The 18,983-nt window shown below is 43.9% G+C and overlaps 2 protein-coding genes across 2 annotated transcripts in view; one reads left to right on the top strand and one right to left on the bottom strand.

Moving 5' to 3' along the window:
* The window catches only part of LOC149311851 (synapsin-3-like), a 245,201-nt gene that overhangs the window by 134,081 nt on the left and 92,137 nt on the right, over positions 1 to 18,983 (bottom strand). The window lies entirely within an intron of this gene.
* Positions 3,567 to 18,983, top strand: part of LOC149311852 (metalloproteinase inhibitor 3) — a 47,109-nt gene continuing 31,692 nt past the window's right edge. Inside the window, exon 1 of the mRNA XM_089528060.1 lies at positions 3,567 to 3,933. Within this exon, the coding sequence (XP_089384186.1) occupies positions 3,810 to 3,933 (124 nt within the window). The 5' untranslated portion in view covers positions 3,567 to 3,809. The remainder of the gene's footprint in view (positions 3,934 to 18,983) is intronic.

Below are 18,983 nucleotides of genomic sequence, written 5' to 3' on the forward strand. Positions count from 1 at the left end.
CAGGTGGTCAGACTTCGCCCTCTGTTCCCTTATCTGTTGGCGTTCCCCAGGGCTCTGATCTGGGTCCCCTTCTGTTTTCTCTCTACAGTGTCCTTAGGTAAAATCATTCGCTCTTTTGGTTTTTCCTACCATCTGTATGCTGATGACACCCAGTTGTATCTCTCCACCCCTGACCTTTCTCCAAGGCTTGAACAGCAAGTTTCGTCTTGTCTCACAGCTGTCTCACAGTGGATGCGCCATCGGCATTTGAAGCTCAACATGTCTTTCCTCCTAAGTCCACCCTTCAACACTCCTTTTCTGTCTCTGTAGACAACATTTCTATTCCACCAGTCCAGCAAGCCCGCAGTCTTGGTTTTATCTTTGATTCTTCTCTGTCATGTATCCCTCATATCCAGACCACAGCCAAGGCTTGTCGATTCTTTTTGTACAATATTGCCAAAATCCGACCATATCTTTCCATCTCTACTGCCAAGATTCTGGTCCATGCCCTAGTGGTCTCACGACTTGATTACTGTAACATCCTCCTGGCTGGGCTTCCCCTTTCTCACCTCTGTCTTTTAATTTCTGTCCAGCATTCAGCTGCACACATTATCACATCCGCCCACCGCTCTGACCACATCTCTCCTGTGTTGGCATCCCTTCACTGGCTCCCTCTCCCTTTCTGCATTCAGTATAAGCTCCTGCTGTCGACGTTTAAAGCCCTCCATGGGCTGGCCCCTCCTTACTTATCAGACCTTATTTCTCCCCACCTTCCCGCCAGGGCCCTCTGTTCTGGTAGTCAAGGTCGGCTGTCCCAGCCTCGGATTTTCTCTGCCCCATCTCGGATTCGCCCCTTTTCACTCGCTGCCCCTCACTCCTGGAACCTTCTTCCCCCGTGAGCAAGAGCCATCACTTCTTTTACCAGCTTCAAAACGGAGTTGAAGACCATCCTGTTCAGAGAAGCCTTCCCAGGCATTGCATAATGGTCGCTTGCTATTTGATGTTCTTTTGTTGCCTGTTTTATTGAACCATTTCCTGTATTGCTATGTATTTTATATGTATTATCCTACTAGAGTGGCAGGCTAGCTCCAACAGGCCTCCCTGTTGGAAGAAGATTAACCATCCATTAAGAAGCCAAGCCCCCCCTCCAGTCCATCTCCCTTGGTCCAGACCTTGGAGGTAGAGAGGAACTGCTGGACCTCATCCCTTTCCCTGCCACCACTCCCTTCTCCTTTTGTGTCATGTCTTTTTAGATTGTAAGCCTGAGGGCAGGGAACTGTCTAATTAAAAAGATTGTATGTACAGCGCTTTGTAAATTTACAGTGCTTTATAAATAAAGGATAATAATAATAATAATAATAATAATAATAATAATAATGTGGGACTATGTTAAACAGATCTGGAAAGCCTTGCACTGCTTGCCTTTTTGCATTTGAGTCCAATGCAAGGTGCTAGTCAAAGAAATGCATCCTCCAACACCAACCAGCCCATGCGCTGAGAAAATCACGAGGTTCATTTCCAAAGTATCAGCATCAGATGCGACATAACAAGGCACACAACAGGAAGGCTTTTTGTTGTTTGTGTAGGGTGCCCCAATTGAAGAATGCCCTCTCTAGGCAGATTGGCACAGGCATTATTTTCATTCTGGCACCATTTTTATTTGCCCTGGCAAATAAATGATATCCCAATATGACTGGGATGAAGTGGCCAGCTGGTCTGACCAATTTTAAGAAGTTATTCCTGTCCCATTCACCTTCTTCTATCCAAATTTTCCAGACAAAACAGTTCTCTTCTAGTTGAAGGGAGTATTATTCTGCTTAGATGTCTTCTCCTGGTGTTTCCTGGGTTTCTCATTCCATACCATTCTCTATAGCTCTGCCTGACAAAGGGGTTTGTGATGTCACAAGGGATGTAAACACCCTAGATCTCAGAGGAAGTAACTTTTTGTACTGCAAAGTGAATTTAAATTGTATTTCTGGACTTTGGAAGACGTTTGTTTCCCAGAGCCACATGGCCAGGAGGAGGGCCCTGCCTGCAATGTATCCCGTCATAAAATCTAACCTCAGAACACTACCAACTTCATCTTGACAAAATGCAAGACTGACTAATCTTGTCATTTTTATCCTTTTCCTCTAGTGTGAGTTTTAACACCTTTGCCTGATGAAGAAGCCAGTGGGGTTTTCAAAAGCTTGCATCTTGTATTTTATGGATTTTGATTGTATTAACACAGGTACCACTATTTTGTGGATTTGGGATGTTATTGCAATGCAGATGACATTATTGCCAGCTAAAGCAGCAAGAACCCAGAACAATCACTGAGGAAATTAAAGAAGAAAGTGCCAAGGTAGGCTTAAGTGGATAGCATAGGTTTGCCTAAAGTTGGTCAATGTCCTTCGGAAGGAAAGGTTCTTAATATGAAGTGGGATGGGGGGGAAGGGCCAGTAAGCATTTGCCAAAGTCCACCCTACCTATCGTTGAATCAGAAAGTAGTTTGGCATCAAAGCTTTCTATTGCATGAGCCACGAGAGGAGTGCTGTGGATCCTCTTCTCAATGTGTTTCATCCGTCGATACAGTAATTATACAAGTCACACTCTCTCAGGGGATGGCAAGGGCAAACCTCCTCTGAACCAACCTTGCCAAGAAAACCCCGATGGTAGGTTTGCCTTTGTGTTTCCATAATCTGGAAAGACTTGAATGCACACAACAACAACAGCAGCAGCAGCAGCAACAGGAATCCTAAGGCCATCATACTATGGGAGTTTGGGGGCAAGATTAATTCAGAGGTGGTTTGCCCTTGCCTTCCTGAGGCTGAGCTGGGAATTGAACCCTTGTCTCCAGTTCTCAACCCAGTAGGCCACGCTGTCTCCCCCCCTCTCTCTGTGTGTGCACACACACACACACGTTTCTGCCATGTGTCTTCAAGACTTTTAGCTACCTGTGTGTGTCTAAACACACACACACAAAAGACTACATACAAACCCACACATGTTGAAGGCCGTGTGCCTTCACGTCTCTTTTATCTACCTGTGTGTGTATACACACACGCACACACAAATGACACATACTACTGCTGCTGCTGTGTGCCTTCAAGTCATTTCCGACTTATGGCGCCCCTATCCTGGGCATCAGTTGTTCCGAGTTGGTTTGCCTTTGCCTTCCCCTGAGGCTGAGAGAGTGTGACTTGTTGCCCAAGGTCACCCAGTGGGGCTGCCATGGCCGAGCGGGCCTTGAACCCTGGCCTCCAGAGAGCCCCAGCCTCCCCCTGCACCCTCTGCCTCTCCCCCATCCCGGAGGGAGGGAAGGCCAAGGCACAGCGACCCCCCTCCTCCTCCTGCTCAGATGGGAGCCCCAGGGCTTCCCTCTCCCTCCGGCCCTCCTTTCCCAGGGCCCCCAGGCCGCCCTCCCGCCCTTTCCCAGCCCAGAGCCCCAGGGAGCCAGGCTTCGGCTTCCCTAGATGGCGCGGAAGGCCTGGCCAGGAGCCCGCCTCCTCCTCCTCCTCCTCCTCCTCCCCGCTTGGCCGGGGCTTTTTTGGGAGCCCTGCCTTCCCCTCCTTTCCCCGGGGATGAGGTAATGCGGGGCTGGGATTGGTCCGAGGGGCGCCAGAGGGGCTATAACTCCCCGCAGCAGAAGCAGCAGCAGAAGCAGCAGCCCAGAAAGAGAGGAGAGCAGCAGCTGGGAAAGAAAGGGCAGCCAGACAGAGGGAGCCCGGGCAAAGAAGGAAAGGGGCTGAGGCGGATCGCTCCCGGGGCTCCTCCAGGAAGAGAAGGCTTGGAAAGAGCCGCTTTCCCTCTCTTGTCTTTCTTTCTTTCTTTCTTTCTTCGGGGGCAGCATGGCCAAGTGGGTGCTGAGCCTCTTGGTGCTGCTCTGCAGCTGGAGCCTGAGCGACTTGTTGGTGGGCGCCTGCACTTGCGTCCCTGTCCACCCTCAGGATGCCTTCTGCAACTCCGACATTGGTAAGCCTCCTTCCCCCTGGCCTGGGCACAGGGCTCCCTTCCTTCCCCCTTGGCATGCCCTCCTCCTCCTCCTCCTCTTCCTCCTCCCCAAATCTCAGCCTCAAGCCTCTCTGGAGGGGTGGGGGGGGGGTCTGCTTTCAAGCCCTTGGCAACTTCGTGGCAAGATTTCTCCAGAGGGGGTTCGCCCTTGCCTTCCCTTGAGGCTGAGAGGGTGTGACTTGCCCAAGGTCACCTAGTGGGTTTCCATGGCCAAGAGCCTGAATCCTGGGCTCCAGAATTCAAAGATATAGCAGTGTTTAGTCTGTAGAAGCAGAAGGTAGAGAGATCTTGAGACTCACCAAAAGGAAGAAGTTGGCAGTGTGAGCTTTCCTAAAGTCTCCTTCCCCAGATGCCTTTGGACTGGAAGGCAATGACTCTGAAGGCACACCACCAGCATCACCAGTGACATAATTTTTAGCAAAACACCCGTTATGGAGTTTAGCACACTGGGGCTAATTTTGGCATTAAAGAGAGATTAAAGTGCATTGAAAACATCCCACAAATAAAGTGAAAATGGCGAGTGATTGCAAAAACGATTATTGCATCCAATTTCACAAATAAAGTGATGTCAAAAATGGATTGTCACTGAAATCCCAAAGGTAAAAAGATGCTCCTTAGTGCTTCTTAGTGACCACTTTAACGGCAGGTTTTGTGCAATGTTGTGTGAAATCTTTACACGCAATTACATGATTTTTCTGGGATATTCACAGGATAAACTCCCAATCTCCTTCGTGTGATATACCCCTATGTCACACAATCCCTGTTAATCCCTGTGGATTGTGTTAACACCATTAAACAGGACTCTCTGTGTGACAGTTCTGTAGCCCAGGGGGTTTCCATGGCTGAGCAGGGAACTGAACCCTGATCTCCAGAGTCATAGTCCAACACTCAAACCACTATCCTGCAGAGAGCCCTGTTTAAAGGTTTATCTGTGTTATAGGATCCATAGGGGCTAGTGGTAATTGTGTGACATAATGGGCATTTCACTGAAAACTATGTCACTAGTGATGGTGGTGGTGATGATGGTGGTGTGCCTTCCAGTAATTTGCAGAGTTTATCCAGAGTTTTCTTGGCAAGGTTTGTTCAGAGGAGGTTTGTCATGGCTTTCCCCTGAGGCTGAGAGAGTGTGACTTGCCCCCAGTCACCTAGTGCATTTCCATGGCTGAGCTGGGAACTGAACCCTGATCTCCAGAGTTGTAGTCTAACATTCAAACTACTATCATGCAGAGAGCCCTGTCCCAGGGGCTAGCAGTGATTGTGTGATATAATGGTATTTCACTGAGAATTATGTCACTAGTGATGATGGTGGTGGTGTGCCTTCAAGTAATTGCCAACTTATGGTGATGCTATCCTAGATGGATTCGAACCCTTGCCAGCATGCTAGCTCTCAATTAACACCAACAAAAACATCACCAACAAGTGAACAGACTTTCAGGTTCTTCATCTTTTCTTGTTCAGGAAGGCAATTTATATCAGATTTCCCAAAGATCAAGTCCCTCGTGCATCTCCATGTAATACTGGCTGAGATTGTTGTTTGTTGTGTACCTTCAAGTTGTTTCTGACTTATGGCAACCCTTAGGTAGACCTGTCCTAGAGTTTTCTTGGCAAAGTTTGTTCAGTGGAGGTTTGCCATTGCCTTCCCCTGAGGCTGAGAGAGCATGACTTACTCATGGCCACCTATTGGTTTCCATGGCAGAGTGGGGAATCAAACCCAGGTCTCCAGAGTCATAGTCGCAACACTCAAACCACTACGCCACACTGGCTCTGGGTCAAGATGCTGCAAGTGCCAAATTTTCTGAAAGAGTCACTCTTCCCTTTGGGAAGACATAGAATCATAGAATCATAGAATCATAGAATCGTAGAGTTGGAAGAGACCACTAGGGCCATCCAGTCCAACCCCCTGCCATGCAGGAAATCCAAATCAAAGCATCCCTGACAGATGGCCATCCAGCCTCTGTTTAAAGACCTCTAAGGAAGGAGACTCTATCACCTTCCGAGGAAGTGCATTCCACTGCCGAACAGCCCTTACTGTCAGGAAGTTCCTCCTAATGTTCAGGTGGAATCTCTTTTTCTGTAGCTTGCATCCATTGTTCCGGTTCCTGTTCTCTGGAGCAGCAGAAAACAAGCTTGCTCCCTCCTCAATATGACATCCTTTCAAATATTTAAACAGGGCTATCATATCACCTCTTAACCTTCTTTTCTCCAGGCTAAACATCCCCAGCTCCCTAAGTCGTTCCTCATAGGGCATGGTTTCCAGACCCTTCACCATTTTTGTCGCCCTCCTTTGGACACGCTCCAGTTTCTCAATGTCCTTTCTGAATTGTGGCGCCCAGAACTGGACACAATATTCTAGGTGGGGCCTGACCAAAGCAGAATACAGTGGCACTATTACTTCTCTTGATCTAGACACTATACTTCTATTGATGCAGCCTAAAATAGCAGTGGCCTTTTTACCTGCCGCATCGCACTGTTGACTCATGTTCAACTTGTGGTCTACTTGGACTCCTAGATCCCTTTCACACGTAGTTTCATTCAGCCAGGTGTCACCCATCCTATATCTGTGCATTTTATTTTTCTGCCCTAAGTGCAATACCTTACATTTCTCTGTGTTGAATTTCATTTTGTTAGCTTTGGCCCAGCTTTCTAGTCTGTTCAGGTCATTTTGAATCTTGATCCTGTCCTCTGGGGTATTAGCTATTCCCCCTAATTTGGTGTCATCTGCAAATTTGATAAGTATGCTCCCAATTCTGTCATCCAGGTCATTGATAAAGATGTTGAATAGCACTGGGCCCAGGACAGAGCCCTGTGGGACCCCACTGGTCACTTCTCTCCAGGATGAAAAGGAGCCATTGTTGAGCACCCTTTGGGTTCGGCCGGTCAACCAGTTACAAATCCATGTAACAGTTCCTTTGTCTAGCCCACATTTTACAAGCTTGTTTGCAAGAATGTCATGGGAAACCTTGTCAAAGGCCTTACTGAAATCAAGATATACTATATCCACAGCATTCCCTTCATCTACCAAGCTGGTAATTTTATCAAAGAAAGAGATTAGATTTGTCTGGCATGACTTGTTTCTCTGAAACCCATGTTGACTTTTTGTGATTATGGCATTGCCTTCTAGATGTTCACAGACTCTCTGTTTAATGATCTGCTCCAGAATCTTTCCTAGAACTGATGTCAGACTAACTGGACGATAATTGTTGGGATCCTCTTTTTTCCCCTTTTTGAAGATGGGGACAACGTTTGCCCTCCTCCAGTCTGCTGGGATCTCTCCTGTTCTCCAGGAGTTTTCAAATATGATTGCCAATGGCTCCGATATTACTTTTGCCAGTTCTTTTAATACCCTTGGATGGAGTTCATCTGGTCCCGGAGACTTAAATTCATTTAGATTAACAAGGTGTTCCTCTACTATCTCTTTACTTATTCTGTGCTGAAATTCCCCTATTCTGTCCTCTGCTCCATTATCCTCAGGTTGAGCACCCTTTGCCTTTTCTGAGAAGACTGAGGCAAAGAAGGTGTTGAGTAATTCTGCCTTTTCTCTATCTCCTGTTAGCATTTTGCCATCTTCTCCACACAGTGGCCCTACCGTTTCCTTCTTCTTCCTCTTGCTGCGGACATATCCAAAAAAGCCCTTTTTATTGTTCTTAACCTCTCTAGCAAGCCTGAGTTCATTCTGCGCTTTAGCTTTTCTGACTTTACCCCTACACATGCCTGCTATTTCTTTGAATTCCTTTTTCGTGATTTCCTCCTTTTTCCATTTCTTATACATGTTCCGTTTCAAACTTAGCTCGGTTGAAAGTTCCTTAGTCATCCATCCTAGTTTCTTGAGACACCTCCCATTTTTCTTTCTCATTGGAACTGTTTGAAATTGTGCCTTCAGTATCTCCCTGTTCACTGTTCAGTGTCATTCTGGACTGGGGCGGGGGAGGCGAAAGCACACTGGATAAGACGCTCTGTTCATTCCATCTGTAGCACTGGGATGGTTTGTAGGGTAGTGAACCAGCAGTCGTAGTAAAATTCTAAGCAAGTGGTTCTCAATGTTTTCTATGCCCAGTGTGTGTGTGTGTGTTGTATGCCTTCGAGTTGTTTCTGACTTACGGTGACCCTATTATGGAGTTTTCTTGGCAAGATTGTTCAGAGGAGGTTTGCTATTGCCTTCCCCTGAGGCTGAGAGGCTGTGACTTGTCTGAGGTCACCCAGTGGGTTTCATGGCTGAGCTGGGAACTGAGCCCTGGTCTCCAGAGTGAGTCCATCACTCAGATCATTATGCCCCTAGCAAATGCTTGATCAATGTTCACAAGTAATATCACATTTGAAGATGGAGAAATCTTATTTTCTAACTTCTGAAGCACAAGTCGAGGCCCATACAATACTGCGGGTGAACAAATTGAACTTTTTTTTAAACAAGCTTATAATGCAGTGCATAAAATTGAGCAATTAGAGTCTGAGTTATTTAGGTTAGGAACTTGCAACTTAAGGACACAAGCCATTCTGTGTTGGCACCCCCTGAAATTTCATCTCGCACCCCCCGGGGTTGTGGGCACCCCAGTTGGGCACCACTCTTCTAAGCCAAACCTCCTTTTCTCATTTCTCTTTGCTTTCTCACTTTTGTGCCCTCCTTTTTGGACACTTGTGAGTGACACTCAGTTCCAGTGGAGTCATATTTACTGCTATCGGGTAATAACAGGATGGGCTATTGTGTTACTGCTGAGTTTCTGGAAAACTTGCTTAAAATGTGGGGGTGGGGAGGCTAGTACTACTTTAACCCATACAAAAACAGTACCAGCCAGATGTTGATGGACTCCAATGCCATTAGCCACAGCCAGTATATCTCACTGGCAGGAGTGGTGGGTGTTGTCATCCAAAAACAACTGGTGTAAGGGGTGTGAGCAATAGTGAATAATTTACTCCCAAACAAAGAAATGCTGGATTTCAGCAGTGCCTGTTCGTAATCTCTTCCTATTTTCTCTCTCATGCAATTCTTTAAAATAGTAAAAAGTACTTTAAAAGCAAACCATAAAGGGAAAAAAGTCTTTCAAAGCTTTTCTTTACAGCTGTTAGCTATGTGACTCTTTAATTCAGCTCTCAAGTCTTACTAGGTGCAGCTGTCAATTGAATTGGCAGACTTTTGCTATGAAGTTTTTCCATGAACATACGTCTTTTTAAAAGCAGACAAGAAACAGAGTAAAAGTTATCTTGCTCTAGACTTGAAAATGAGCCTGTTCATAGCAATTAATCTCTGCTGCAGGTTCCTATATTGTTGGTGTGAGTTCAGAGAGAGTATTACAGACCACAGACCTCCTTTCTCTGTGCATTTTCTTCTAGGTCTAAACCTTCAGAGGGGAAAAATATTCTTGCATCATTTGACTAAATTCAAATTGCTCTTTTTTGCGTGATGTGTGGAGTTTTTTAATAAGTGATCCAACTGTTTACATTGCATCAGAAGTAGTGATGGACTCACAGTGCACTTCTTCTCTATTTGATTCAATTGCTACTAATTGACCGCATAACACCCAGAGTTTGTTGACTGTCTAATGATCTACAACAACTGTTAAATAACTTCTTCTTATAGACATTTGCCAGACAATTCTGTGCTTGTCACCAGTTGATCTTTTTCCTGGTCTGAAATAGGACTCTACTGCCTTGTTCTCTATTGTGATCATATTACTATTACTTGGGAAGAGGAAGTGTTGCTCATCTCAAGACTTCAGTGTGACCTGTGGTTTTGTGGTTACATATATAGTATAAACACATACTGTACTTGAAATCTTTGGCCAGATGACAGGCAAAACTTATCCTCTCTAGCTGGGTGTCTTTACATAGAGATAAAAAGCTGAGTGAACTAGAGTCTCAGCACCAAAGGATTTTATCATCCTAGTTTCATAATGGTCTGAACCATTATGAATCTCCTCCAGTCTGTGCTTGCTTCTGTTCCAGTAAGGGTCTTAAACTAGCAATTGTAAGAACTATGTGGGCAGAAAAGGCATTTGCACCATAAACTGCAAATGCCCTTTCTACCCACATAGTTCCTAACAATTGCTAGTTGGGACAAGTTTTAGGTAGGCTCCAAATGATGTCGGACTGCAACTCCCAGCACCATTGGTTTAACTGGCTAGGGCTGAGGGGTATTGCCATCTGGTCATATGTTGAGGCTGAATGTTGCCTTCTCCTGATTTAGACCATTTTCAGTATATCATGCCAATGCTATTTTGAAGGGAAAATTCATGGACTACATGCTAAACATGCTGTTAGGGAAATTATGGGGGTGGAAGCATTTACAGAGATGTTGAGTAACAGTGGGGTAAACATGGAGGTGAAAGTAACTTCTTTGTAAAGATTGTCACATGTGTAGGCTAATGTGTGTGCACTCTTTCTCTCTAATAGCAGAGTAGCGATTTGAGGCAGAAAGTACTTTGAATGTGTTGACTGTAGCGACAGCTTCACAAGAGATGTAGTGATTTGGGTGTTGAACTAGGAGTGCTGGACTTCACTCTGGGAGACAAAGGTTCAAATCCTTGCTTGGCCTCAGAGGAAGACAGAGCAAACTTCATCTGAATAAATCTTGCCAAGAAAACCCTAGGAGAGGGCCTCTTGGAGTTGACTTGAAAGCACATAACAAGTAGTGGTTTCATATTGTTTCATGGTAAAACTGATTCTGAAATAAAGGAAAGTGTTTTATAGATATTTCATTGTTCATACTGAGAAATCTACTGTTTATTTAAAGCACTGATAGATTTTTGTTTCTAAAACACCCCATGTAACTCCCTTTAAAAAAAAAAAAAAATCCAGACTGAACTTTTCGCCAAGTTCACTTATTCATGTCTAGCTTAAGTAGTATATCAGGTGTTGAAAGCCAAGAAAAACTTCACATATTAAAAAGTACTGGAAAGGCAGTTTTACTTGAGTAATTTTACACTGGAAAATTCTGTAAATGGTATTATACCAGAGGATAAATTTGACTGGCTGAGACAAATCAAAGTTCTCAACTCAAAGTTCACTCAAATATTTTTATTGCTGCCGCTCTCTTTGCTTTGTAAGAGTAGGTGTGTCTGTTCAGGGACAGCTGCCAAAATGAGCTGGCCTTTCTAAGAAAACATAAATGCTTTGGAAAACTATTTGCTTCTATATGAGAAGTGTTCCCATGTAGCTCTCCTTTGCTAAGACATATGAGAATGTATGATTCTGTTAACCATAACTGCTTTGGCCAGTAAGTGACTGGTGTGCTAGTTTTGCTTTCCAGTAAATGTGTGGGAAAGGAGCTAGCAGGAAGAGCACCACAATGATACAAGCTATTTTAATAATAAAAGCAATATTTTTATGGAGATAGCTACAATGATAAACATTTCCTGAGTATTCACAGTACTTAGCTATAAAATATTACTTTGCAACTCTTCTCCCTGAACAAGTGACTTTACATATGTTCCAGCCTTCCCTGTTTACATATGTTGTTGTTCTTGTTGTCATGTGCCTTCAACTTGTTTCTGACTTATTGCAACCCTAAGGCAAACATATAATGGCATTTTTAAAAATGACACCTGTCCTTGGGAGGTGGGTCTCTGTTTCTTTACTTTTCTACATCTTGCTAAATGTTTGCTAATCTGAATATGAGTATTAATCAGAGAGAACAGCACATAAGGCATTTGAAGATAAATGGAATTTCCGGTATTAATTACATGGTTTTTGTTGTTGTTTAAATGTGTCCATAAGTCTGTGAAGCTGTGGAAGCCCTGTGAAGGGCCAAGTTCTTGGTTAAAGCTCCCAGCCTTGCCAGCATCTCTTTAGTAAACATTGCCAGTCTTCTCAAGAGCCAAAAAGAGGAAGAATTAGATCCAAACTTCTAGCTGAAGAGTTAAGTGTTTCCATGGAGATAGATTGCAGTGTAGTTGATCAGTGTTTAGAGAGACTAAACTACATTCTGGTTTATAAAATAAATTGTGTGTAACTAGAAGAAGGGGAGATGGGACATCAGGTTGGCAGTAACTTTGTCTAGCTGCTCAATTTTCTGATGAAATGCATGCTTTAAAACAGCAATCCTTAAACATCTGGGATGAGTGTTTGAACATTTGAAACCTCTAGTGAGTATTGTGAGTGCTTTTGCAAATAGTTGCCACATGAAAGCCTTGTGCATTGACAAAATGCCTACCACAGTGGATGTGGCATGTCACAAAATATCATTTCCCAGAGGGCAAAATACTGTGAATGTAAGAAAAATAACTTGCATGAGAATCAAATTACAAAGCAGAGATAGCATTTGAGTTTTACAGACAAGTAGTTAGCCAGGAACTGAATACAAACAGAGATGTAAGCTGAGTGTTGTTGTGTGCCTTCAGGCCATTTCTGACTTATAGCAACCCTAAGGCAGGGGGGTTTCTTGGCAAGATTTATTCAGAGGAGGTTTGCCACTCCTTCTCTTGAGGCTGAGAGGATGTGACTTGTTCAGGGCCACTCAGTTTCATGGCTGAGCAAGGAATCAAATCCTGGTCTCCAGAATCATCGTCCAACAGTCAAACCACTGTGCCACACTGGATCTTTCCTACCACAAAATGCAATTTCCCAGAGGGCAAAGGAGTGTGGAAGAAAGAAAAAGAACTTGTATAAGACAAATTCCAAAGCAGAGGTATCATTTGTGACTTACAGACACAGTTAGCCAGGAACAGAGTACAAACTGAGATGTAAGCCTAGTCCCAAATACCAAATCATATTTGCCTCCACAAAACATGACAAAATATCCATGTCACAGAAGACAAACTGGTTATGCTATAGTACTCTACAGTACATCGTAGCAAAATACAATCTACAAGAGAGTGAGGCCCAAATGAGACTTCAGGATGACTATATTCCAACATCAGATTTCATTCTACCAAGTGATTTTTCCTACTGTTTGAGATTCCCATCAAACAACATCTTCCTTGGTACAATGGCTTTGTTAGCAGCCCAGTTCAGTCATGAAGCTGGCCTTTCTGCTTTTGTACTGTTTAATTTTTAACCCACTCTTGGCATTTACATAATGCCCAAAATGCTTCATTCACACCACCTTGACAGGGGAATTTATTTGCATGGGAAACCTGATCCCAACCTGCCCAAGAGCAAGGGACAAGGGTACCTTTTTATCAAATATATGTCTTATAAGATCTTGGAAAATCCAGCTATATAAAATCTCTGCATGCAACACAAGGAACTTTTCAAGGGTGACTGTGAATGGGGGAAGCACTTCTTTCTTGATTAAAAGAAGAACAGTGGTTTGACTGACGAAAGGTCTAAGCAGTTGTGATACAGCAGTTGTGAAAAATGGGCAAGAAGTGGAAAAAAATAAGATAAAAAACAGCAAAGCAATAGTAGGTTAGCTGAAAAAAAAACTGAAGAAGAGGAACACAGGAAGTTGCTTTATCTTGAGTGACACATATCTAGGGCCCGGGATAGATGGGCCAAAAGTGGGGTACCGCCGCTGATACTAGGGTTCCAGAGCATGCAGCACCCGCATGTTCCGGAACCCTAGCACGTCACAGCGGTGGCATGCCATCCACACGGGAGCCACCATGATGATGTAAGTGACATACCATACAGATGTTGCTGTAAGTCGCTTACATCAGGAGTGCACCAATAGTGTCTGCACGGCGTCAGAAAAAGAACTCGTTTTTTCCGGGTTCTTTTTTGGGCAGAGGGACGCCGTGCCGTTTGGCTGCTGCAGCATCTCTCTGGGGGAAAACTGGATGCCTCCAGCCCACCCTGACGGGAAGCGATGTACCGGGCCTAGGCCAGGATCATCAGATACTTTTACCAGAACCAATACTCTGGGGTGTCAGTCAGAGGTGTCCTCACAAGTAAGATGTTTGAAATGGAAATGCTAGAGACTGGACCTTATGTATTCAAATATGTTGTCTTCCACTAATATTTGATTATTTCTGATGAAGCTAAAATAAAGAATCGTTCAGATGTTTTTCTAGAAGTAAAAAATAATGATGGAGAAGCAAAGATATCAGTTTTAAGGCAGAGTGTTCCTCACCGAACCTGCCATAATGAAGTGTTCATTAGAAACTTTCTAGTGGGAGCTATAATTGAGTATTTAATGTGCTTACAATTGTTTGAATGAAAAGAAAACCATTCAGTTTGAAATGAGACAGTATACACAGTGTTGCTTCAATTGAACAATGTCACTTTGAACTTCACACTTTAAGCTAAGTGTGTGGGATTTCCCTGTCTGCACCATCTGTTTGATTCCAGTGAGTTCAGGATGTACAGTAATTTCAAGGACAATTTATATATTCATAGTATTGCCATAGGAAAGGTCTTTCCAACAGAGATCAGTAACTGAGGCTGCTGGAGTCTTGGCAAATGGAAGGGATTGCTTGCAGCGTAGTTTGAGAAAGGTTTGGCCCATCACTCTTCAGGACCAGAAAAACTAGTCACTGGTTAGTGCTGAACATTTTCCCGTTGTCTTATGGTCATCACTGCCCCTTTAGGATTGCCAAGCAACAATGGTAGGCTGGTTAATGAAGTTACAGGTGGCAGAATTCCTTGTTCTATATAGTTTTTAGAAACAGATTAATTATCTTATGGTTAGCTCTTGGCAACCCTATATGCCCTGACTCCTAGGGGGCACACAGACAACTATCCATTCTTCCCATCCATCTCTCACTTAGCTGCATGAGATTCCACTGGATACATTGACATTTATTCTGTATTTATTCAGTGTTTCATAGTGCTGTGCCCCTTCTTTTCCATTCCTTGGGGTTAGATGGAGGAATCTTAACGCAAGAGTACTACCTTGAAAGGATGCAATCATATGTTTTCCTCATTTATTAAACTTGGGGGTAATTTGTGCACCTGCGGTTGATGCTGAATGTGTCATACATAATGGAATCACAAGCTACCCCTTGTACCATCATCCTTGTAACATCAGTAGGGCCAAGCAGGGATTCGAACCCTGGTCTCCAGAGTCATGCTCCAGTGTTCAAACCACTATACCATACTGGCTTTCAATTAGAAACTAGTTAAACCTAACTTTGAATTTACAGTTTTTCTCTTCAGCTTCTGTGCATTAAATGACAATGGATAAGAGCAGCACAGTATTTCCCTCCCAAAACACTGATTTTCTGCACTCTGCATTCCTGCTGCTGGTTGGGTAAAATTCCAGACCATGTTAAGAACTGAATTGGAGGTCTTGTGCAGCACAATGAATGTTGATTATGAATAGTCCACATTCCTGATGATGTTTACACAAGCCCTTTCTGGAGGGGAATAGCACTTGGAGAACAAAATGCATTAAACAAGGCAGAGAAAGCTGTGATATAAATCAGTTCACTTGATCGTGTTTTTCTAACAACCACTGAAGTGGTGGATAGTAATGCTGGGTAGAATATCCCTCTCCTATTCCATGGGACCAGCATAGTTACAAACATCCTGTTCTTAAATAGAAAGCACCTGCTATACACCCCATGCAAATGTTCTATAGACTAATATTAAACAGCTAGGTAAAAAGCAGGGTATAGTAGAATCTTAGCTGTTTCTACTAAATTATTCTTGGTCAGCCAATAGTTTATAGGTGGGCCCATTTGCTAGCAATATTAATTCTAGTGTCCCATTTTACTGAGTTTTTAATTCCTGCAGCTTATCTTCCCCATCAAACCATAAGATGCTGATTGTTCTCAAGGATATGCAGTAAAACCTGACCTGGAACATGGATTAGCCCTGATGGCCTGTAAGTATGGTCTGTGTAGTATTGTGTATGCCTTTGGAACAGTGGACCTGAGCTCTAGCTGGGGCTTTCTTTCATTTTCATGAGCACTAATCTTACTCAAGTAATCCCTTTAAGAAATGGAGTAGAAAGAAAGAATTCCTTAATGCTTGTTCCCAGCAAGATCCAGCGGAAAAAGGACATTTGGCTGGAAGTGGTACAGACTTAATTGTGGGGAAACTAGGCTGCATAGAATTAGCATACTGTATTCATGAAAGAAAAGCAGCCAGGACATACTGGGGTGAGTGCATAAGGCAAAACCTACACTCACGCCATTTCTGTGGGTATCTCTGCAGATTTAAAAGGCAGGTTTCAGATTTGCCTGGGAATAGAAGGAATACTGTGGAAGTATCATGCTAGGACTTTCATTTGTTCACTGAGACTTTTCATTGCCTTTTATAAGTTAAAGAACAGAATGCAAACTCTTACTAGCTGCCATTCCTAGCTCTTCCCATCTAGTCTTGTTATACTTATGAACAGTTGGAGCATAATATGACTTTAAGAATATGATAGAACGTTGTGTTCAGGATTTTACTTTATGGTATATTATTTTGGACGGCTAAAAAGTTTTGATAATAGTTGTGGATATGAAAACTTTATTCAAAGTGTGTCAAACCACTGATCTGAAAAGAAACCTCAAAAATAGTTTTGAGTTTCCCTTTCAGTGAAATTTAAATGACAACTTCAATATATCATCCAGGACTTGTAAAAGTACAGGCACGTCTTAAAAAAAGAATAAAGCAACACCTTTATATTTCATCCTTTCTCTGAAAAGTTCAAGATACTAAGCCTAGTTCCCACCCCAACGTCTTTTTTTTACTTTATAAAGTAGGTTTAAAAAACTGAGACACAGTGACTGCCCCAGTGTCAGCTTTATAGCTGAGTGAGGATTTGAACTTGGGTCTCCTCAGTACGAGTTCATAGTCTAACCCAGGGGTTGGCAACCTCTGGCTCACGGGCCAGATGTGGCCCGCGCAGGCCTTTCGGCTGGCCCCTGCCCACTCCTGCTGCCGCCGCCGATTACAGCTTTTTGCCACTCCGGGTGCCACCATTTTATTTCTCAAAATAGCGGCGAAGTCTAGTGTGACCTTTCCTGTGGCCGCGTGAGACTTTGCCACCATTTTGAAAAACAAAATGGCAGTGCCCTAGAGGCGAAGTCTTGCACGACCACGAGAAAGGTCGCGTGAGACTTCGCTCTAGGAGGCCCATTGCGGTTGCCAGGGCCCTGCTACAGGGCTCCGACGGTGGCAGCGGGCCTCTAGGACTTTTTTGCCGGCCTCTGACGGGGCCTGAGGTCTCGTTAGGGGCTGGCAAACAGGAGGAGGCCTCCAGCGCTGGTGGCCCCCGCCGCCTTTTTTGCCGGCCTCTGACGGGGCCTGGGGCCCCGTCAGGGGCCGGCAAAAAGGGAGAGGCCTCCAGCACTGGCGGCCCCTGCCGGCTTTTTTGCCAGCCTCTGACGGGGCCTGGGGCTCCGTCAGGGGCCAGCAAAGAGGGAGAGGCCTCCAGCGCTGGCGACCCCCGCCGGCTCTTTCCCAGCCTCTGACAGGGCCTGGGGCCCCGTCAGAGGCCTGCAAAGAGAAGGAGGCCTGGCCCCCGGAGGGTGGAAGCTCCGCCCCCAGCATGCAGCCCCGCCCCCAGAGGGTGGATGCTCCACCCCCGGCTTCAGCCCCCCAGTTGTCTGAGGGACAGCAACCCGGCCCCCGGCTCAAAAAGGTTGCCTACCCCTGGTCTAACCATTATCCCACACTAGTCCCCCCTTCCCCCTCTCCTTTATTTGAAACAGAAGCAGCAAAACTTTTAAGACTAAACTTTCCACTGGATTCCATGTCATCTGCCTTGGGAAATCAATAACAATCTCCTTCTAATTAGATATGTCTAAGGGTGTAGAGATGTTGAGGAAAAATTATGGATCACATTCGAAAGAAGTGATAAAGCTCAAATAGGTGGCATCTACTTTTTCCATACTGTGTATTGAGCTCAGCCAGGCACTTAGGAGAGCATTTGGTTTCTCCTATGTTCAGGGACACTTTCATAGCATGGAACTTGGTAGTGGCACGACTGGTGATAATTCTGGTTTTTGTTATCTCTGAACAAAGTTATACAAGAATATTGTAAAAAAGAGGAAAATTACATGCATGCAACAATGCACATAAACATAGGAGACACATGAGAAATTCATTTTTTGAATACAGCTCTGAGCATCCTCTAGCAGCATGAATGCTGTTTTGGGAGCCATTAGTATTAAAGAAACAGTGTTTCCAAGCTCTCTATTGTGCTTTTGCTTTGCCCCAATAAAGATCAATGAAACAGCAGTATTTTACAACTGTAGTTGTGAGAACAGATAGATATCATATCCACTTTATGCTCTTATGCCAGATGGGACCTGAAAAAGTGCTACATACTGCCTACCAGGTAATGGTATTTTGTCGGTCGGTAACAACATATAAATTTAATATTGCAAGTTTAATACTTTTGATAGAGGTAACACTGTCTGCTAGAATAGTGTGTAAAACATTTAATTTGACTCTCAGTAGCAGAAAGGTTTAAAATCTTTCAGCATTATGGTTGGCCCGCTCACTGACACTACTGGAGACAAGAAAAAGGAAATTGGGAGAGGAACTGGAAAATTAGAGGGGGAAGAGAAAGGGTTGAATAACAAAACCAGATCTGAAATGTATACCCTGAATAAGATTTAGAATTTAAGAGAGATGCCCTGAAGAACAGTTGGCTTAATCTGGATGTGAACATATCATATATTTTTAAATTTGCCAGGATTTATATAAAGGAACAGAAGTGAACAAAATTAGACCTGTGCTAATGTTTAAGTAGTTAACAGCAGCAAGAAGTAGGTTTTCTGGTGGCCGGACAGAGGAAAACCACCAGATGTAGAAAAATAAATGCCTACTACTTTACCGTACAAAAGAGGAAGTGACTAGTGTATGAAAAGGTAAAAGATATTTGAGTTGGAGATCCAAGCGGATATTTGGGTTAAACCAAGTATTCTCTGTGACATCACTACATCCCGTTCAAGGGAAAAATCTTGTGGTTTGTCCCCTTATAGATTTTCCAAGCCCTCTTCTCTTAATTTCCTATTTCCTGCCTTCCTTTTCCAACATTGCTATAAATATCTCCCCCCCCCCCTTTTTTTACTATGACTTGAAATATGTTTTCAGTAGATTAAGCTCCATGGGACACAATGTAGATAAATATGTGGTGGTTATAATCCTATGGATATTTTTCTAGGAATAAATCCCACTAAATGCAAGAAGATTTTCTT

The sequence above is a fragment of the Sceloporus occidentalis genome, unplaced genomic scaffold (assembly GCF_023333645.1).
Source record: "Sceloporus occidentalis isolate IW3139 unplaced genomic scaffold, rSceOcc1.0.p SCAF_5, whole genome shotgun sequence".
NCBI classification, from domain to species: Eukaryota; Metazoa; Chordata; class Lepidosauria; order Squamata; family Phrynosomatidae; genus Sceloporus; species Sceloporus occidentalis.